Source organism: Parasteatoda tepidariorum, chromosome 8 (genome assembly GCF_043381705.1).
Source record: "Parasteatoda tepidariorum isolate YZ-2023 chromosome 8, CAS_Ptep_4.0, whole genome shotgun sequence".
In the NCBI taxonomy this organism is placed as follows: domain Eukaryota; kingdom Metazoa; phylum Arthropoda; class Arachnida; order Araneae; family Theridiidae; genus Parasteatoda; species Parasteatoda tepidariorum.
Window position 1 is genome coordinate 73,449,768 of NC_092211.1, and position 4,903 is coordinate 73,454,670.

Below are 4,903 nucleotides of genomic sequence, written 5' to 3' on the forward strand. Positions count from 1 at the left end.
AAATTCGTCAGATATAATTTTCAGTTGCGCAAATATTATTACCAAGAAAATTAAACAAGTAATTGAATGACTATATTTTATTTTAAGAACACTCCTAATGTAGTTATCCGTGATCTGTTAATGATTAAAAGTTTTAAAACTCTGAACAGTTTCTAATTCCGTTAATTTGGATTTTAAAATAATCCCGAATTAAACAATTAGCAAGCATTTGTATCTTTAATACAAATTTTCTTTAGTTAGAATTTTTTATTCAGGATCCTGTCCAAAGGTCGAACAAAAAACATTTTTTGCATTATAGTCTTTATAAGTTTTATACCGATTTTTTTTTATAGTTTTTATGAGAAATTCTTTTAAAACATTTTATACCAAAAAGTTTAAAGCATCTCAGTACAAAACATAGATAAAAATAAGAGTGAGTTCGTAAATAGACACTTTAGTGAAGCTAAACTTTTTGCATTTCATAAATAATTTCATTTTATTTTCGAACCATCATTGAACAGCTGACTCAATTTTGAGCTTACGACTGCTGATGTTCAACTCCGTAGCTTTGTAATTTTGAACCCAATCCAGAACCCAATTCAACTATTGGCTCAAGTATTGGGGGAAAGTTTGTCTTCGTTGAGGACTTTTTGAAGAAACTAACAAGCATTTTCATTATATGGAAAGAAAAACCACGAAAACCTTCCATAGTTAGCAAGACGGAAAGGGAACTCTAATACACGATCTCTCTACCTTTGAGGATATTTTACGTCGCACGTTACACTGTGGTACACTGTGGCACACCTGCCATCACTGGGATTCGAACCCGTCACCTCATCTCCTGAGCCACCACGGCTCTTTGTGACTTTTAGTGGACATTGGATTATTATTTGTGAGTACTTTCATTTAATAATTGCAACAAGGAGACTTATGCTTCGGAAATAAAAGCCAACCACTGAAACTCTCAGTTTTCTTGACCTTGGGCTCTGGGGTGCAGGAGCACAGGTCCGGTGGTCAGCCAAACGCGGAACCCTCATTGTTTAGTTCCCAAGCAAACAATAATAAAGGTAGCCAATATTTTTAAGCAGTTGATGCAAAAATTAATTATTTGAGAGATTTGTTTGTCTAAAACTTAAATATGAAGTTAGCATTCCTAGGTATCATAGCATTTTTAGTTATCCATCTCGACTTTTATTTTTTATAAAAGAAATTTATATTATTTTTACTCTAAGAAGCAACTTGAATGAACTTTCTGTTTTGCATAACCATTTTTGAGGTAGGTGAATTTTTTGTTATTTTTAAAAGTAATTTAATGGGATAACAATACTTATCCTAACAGGTGAGTCTTAATTTATAGATAGAAAGATAAATGTGATAGGTTTTTTTAAACCCATTTCACTAGTATTAATTTATTTTCGGTATTATTTGCATTTATCAATAAAAAAATAAATAGCCGTATAACAGAGCAGAAGAAGGAAAAGAAGAAATGACAATAAGGAAACTAAAATGTGTGGCTAAGCGAAATGTAAAGTCACTATTATAAGAAAAAAAGTTTAAAAAATCAAAGAACGAAAACCATTTAAATTTTTATTTTGTTTTTAACTTCTTTAAATATTTCATTTTTTTTTTAAATTTTAAATTTTTTAAAAAATTTTTATGTTACAGAAACGTTATAATTCATTATTACTTTAATTATTTCAATTTTTTAAATATTTAATTTTTTTAAATATTTAATTTTAAAACATTTTGATTTTTAGATACTTTTTATTTTTTATTTTAATTTTTAAAAAATTTTAATTCTTCTACTGGTTTAATTTTTAAAATATTTTTAACTAATTTATAATTTTTTGAGCTAATTTTTAATTGTCATTCTCTTATCCGTTATCATATTAATATGAAAAGAACGCTAGTAAGAACTGGCCAAATTTGTATTTCAAGCATTTTTACAATCTTATCAATCAATTAAGACAAATTAACAGTCTTTGCATTAAGAAATTAATTTATTAAGAAAAAACATAATAAAAGACGAGATTTATCCTTGATTTAATTGGTTGAATGAAGAATTATATTGTAACTTTCACCGTGACCATCCGCTGTTCTACTAATGAAATATATTTTATGGTTTTCATTTGGTGATTCCTCCAACTCAAACCAACTCTCTGATTTAACAAATATTTCTTTCCATTTACTTATTTAAAACGAAGATTTCAAGCTATATTGCTTCAAGTCACGAAAAAATGATAGACAGAAAATATCTGGGAATAACAGATTATATCGTAATTTGTTCATCCCTTTTGATATCAGCTGGTATAGGAATAACTTCAAGATTATTATCTGGTGAACAAAAAACTGAAAAAGAATATATGTTGGCTGGAAAGAACATGGGAAGAATTCCTGTAATTCTATCGATTTTCGTGACTCTCACATCACCTGCAACAATTCTGGGAATACCAGCAGAGAACTATAAGTATGGTATAGGACATGCACTAGTTCCAGTTGCAATTCCAATAGGAATTTTTCTTGCATCTTGGATATTTATACCTGTGTATTTTAAATGCGAAGTTTCAACGATTTATGAGGTAATTATATAATTCATTTTTTTCAGACACTTCAAACAGGTTCAACTTTTTCATCAATGTGAATAAAATGTGAATCTTCTATTAATTTATTTTTTTTTATAATTATTATTTTGTTTTCTGTATTTTAAAACCGGTTTCAACTATTTAAGAGGTAATTATAATTTTGTATTGTATCTGGGGTAACTTTGCCATATTGTAAAAAATAACTGCAAAATAAAAACAACTTTTGCTCAGAAAAAAACTGTTTAAGGATAAATACAGATTTTTAATCGTTACTGCAAGCTGCAACATATTCCTTTTTTTTATAAACTTCCTCAGTATATTTGACGGTCTACAGCTGTTTCTTAGCCTAATTATAAACGGATATTAAATAGTCTGCTAAATTTCTAATTTTCGATATGCAGTTCTCCTGAGAGTAAGATAGTTTATCTTATTCAGATCATTTTACGATTATTTTCTATTCTAGCTCTTATTTTTCTCTAACTATTTTACAGTTTTGAATATCGTATAATTAAAACCGTGGTTTGACTTTGTTGTTAAATTGATACTCTACCTGATTATTTATCTGTCTTTAGATACGTGTTTTCAGTAAATTAAATCGCAAAACATTTTTATAAAGGTAGACAACTATAGATTGCAACGTTTTTGCATTTGAATATGTATATGAATTCAATTACTAAGAATTTTAAGATAAAGACGGTTTGAAATTTTTCTCCATTACAAAAAAACAGAACTGTTGCTGATCAGGGTACAGAGCATGCGCATCCGAATTAAGCGACACTGGATCAAGTCTTAACTTTCACTAGTTTTACAAGTATTTTTTAGTGACTGGTCATGCAAGTATTTCAACCAGCACTTTTAATGCCGGGTATCAAGGATTAATTTTCATTTATAATATTTTGGATGCATTTTAAATGGATGCAAGTAGTTCGTAAAGTGAATTTTTTTAGCATTTTATTTTTTAAAATACTTTGAACTCTAATTTCTGAATATAAAATTAACCCTGATTTAATTTTTAGTCAAGAACTAATTATGATAAGCTATTCCTAAAGCCACTGCACATAATAGTTGGATAAATGACCTTTTATACTGGATCAATAAATTTATCAAGTAAACTTCTAAACTGTAGCTGTTATACAATAATTTTAATTGTCCAGTGCAATAACTTTTTTTTTAAATAAGTAGGAACGGGGTTTTGACCTATGAAGGGACATCCCCGATAAATGCTGGTAATACGTTTAGACTTTACTGTTATGAATGAATGTTTGATTTAAGGGTAAAGCCTATAGGGTAGCATTCTATCCAGGTATGTAGGCTCTGACTTGCAAACAGTCATCATATGAAAGAAGGAAAACCAATAAAATGGTTCATTCCAAGTTTACGTTTGTATGTTCTCTGCAAATATGACCTATATGAATTTTTTGGAATGATTTTAGAATTTCAATACTACTTTTTTATTGTTTTTATTAACTTCGTTACTTATTGCCGATTTTGTTAATTAAATTTTCCGATTTTATTACTATTTTTTTTGGTTAATGGCGGGCACTTGGGTCTATTTCCCATTGGCCTCAGAAATGGCAGAATTGCAACTATCTTATCTTTACACTGTGAGCATCTGAAGTTAAGCCACTGTGGTGGTGTAGCATCGTCCACGTCATACAACCACAAATTCACATAGGCGGGTTATATTCACACAATCACACTGAAGGAAGGACATAGAACCATATATGGCAGTACTTTTACTTTCGTTACTTGTACTTTCGTTACTTTTTTAGGGAAAAAGTACAAGTATTTGTAACGGAAATGTCGAATGAAATCGTTACTTTCTTCTAAAACTCGGTAAGCTTTCTAAAAAAAAAGAAATCAAATTAAAAAGAGTTTGCTGCTGGTCTGGTGCCTTGCATCAAATTTAATTGGTTGGAAGAAAAAGATAGGGAGGAGGCTACCAAAAAATTGTCCAAGCTGAACACCCTGCTATAACTAATAACGTAATAGAAAAAAAAACCCAGGGATTTTGAATTTTCTAAAGCTGAAAACATCATGCCAATCACCAGTGACAGAAGAATTTATGGCATACATGAGCTCAAAATTCGAAACGGAAAGCATGTCAATTTTGAATCGATATCCAATCGTAAAAAAATTATACGTAAAATATAATACTGCAGTACCTTCTAGCGCTCCCGTGGAGCACTTATTCAGCGTGACTAAGCACGTTCTGAGAAATTCTCGCAGCAGACTCAGTGACACCATTTTCGAAATGCAAAATGAATAAAAATATTAATTAGCAAGTTATTTTCATTCATTTTCGAGTTTTATGCATTTATTTAGTTCTTTGATGTTGTAAG

At 29.6% G+C, this 4,903-nt stretch overlaps 1 protein-coding gene across 2 annotated transcripts in view; it reads left to right on the forward strand.

The window, feature by feature from the left end:
• The first annotated feature begins 2,113 nt into the window (after nt 1-2,113).
• Nucleotides 2,114-4,903, forward strand: part of LOC139426316 (putative sodium-dependent multivitamin transporter) — a 61,629-nt gene continuing 58,839 nt past the window's right edge. For both annotated transcript variants that reach the window (XM_071184613.1, XM_071184612.1), the window contains exon 1: nt 2,114-2,558. In XM_071184613.1, the coding sequence (XP_071040714.1) occupies nt 2,217-2,558 (342 nt within the window). In that variant the 5' untranslated portion in view covers nt 2,114-2,216. The remainder of the gene's footprint in view (nt 2,559-4,903) is intronic.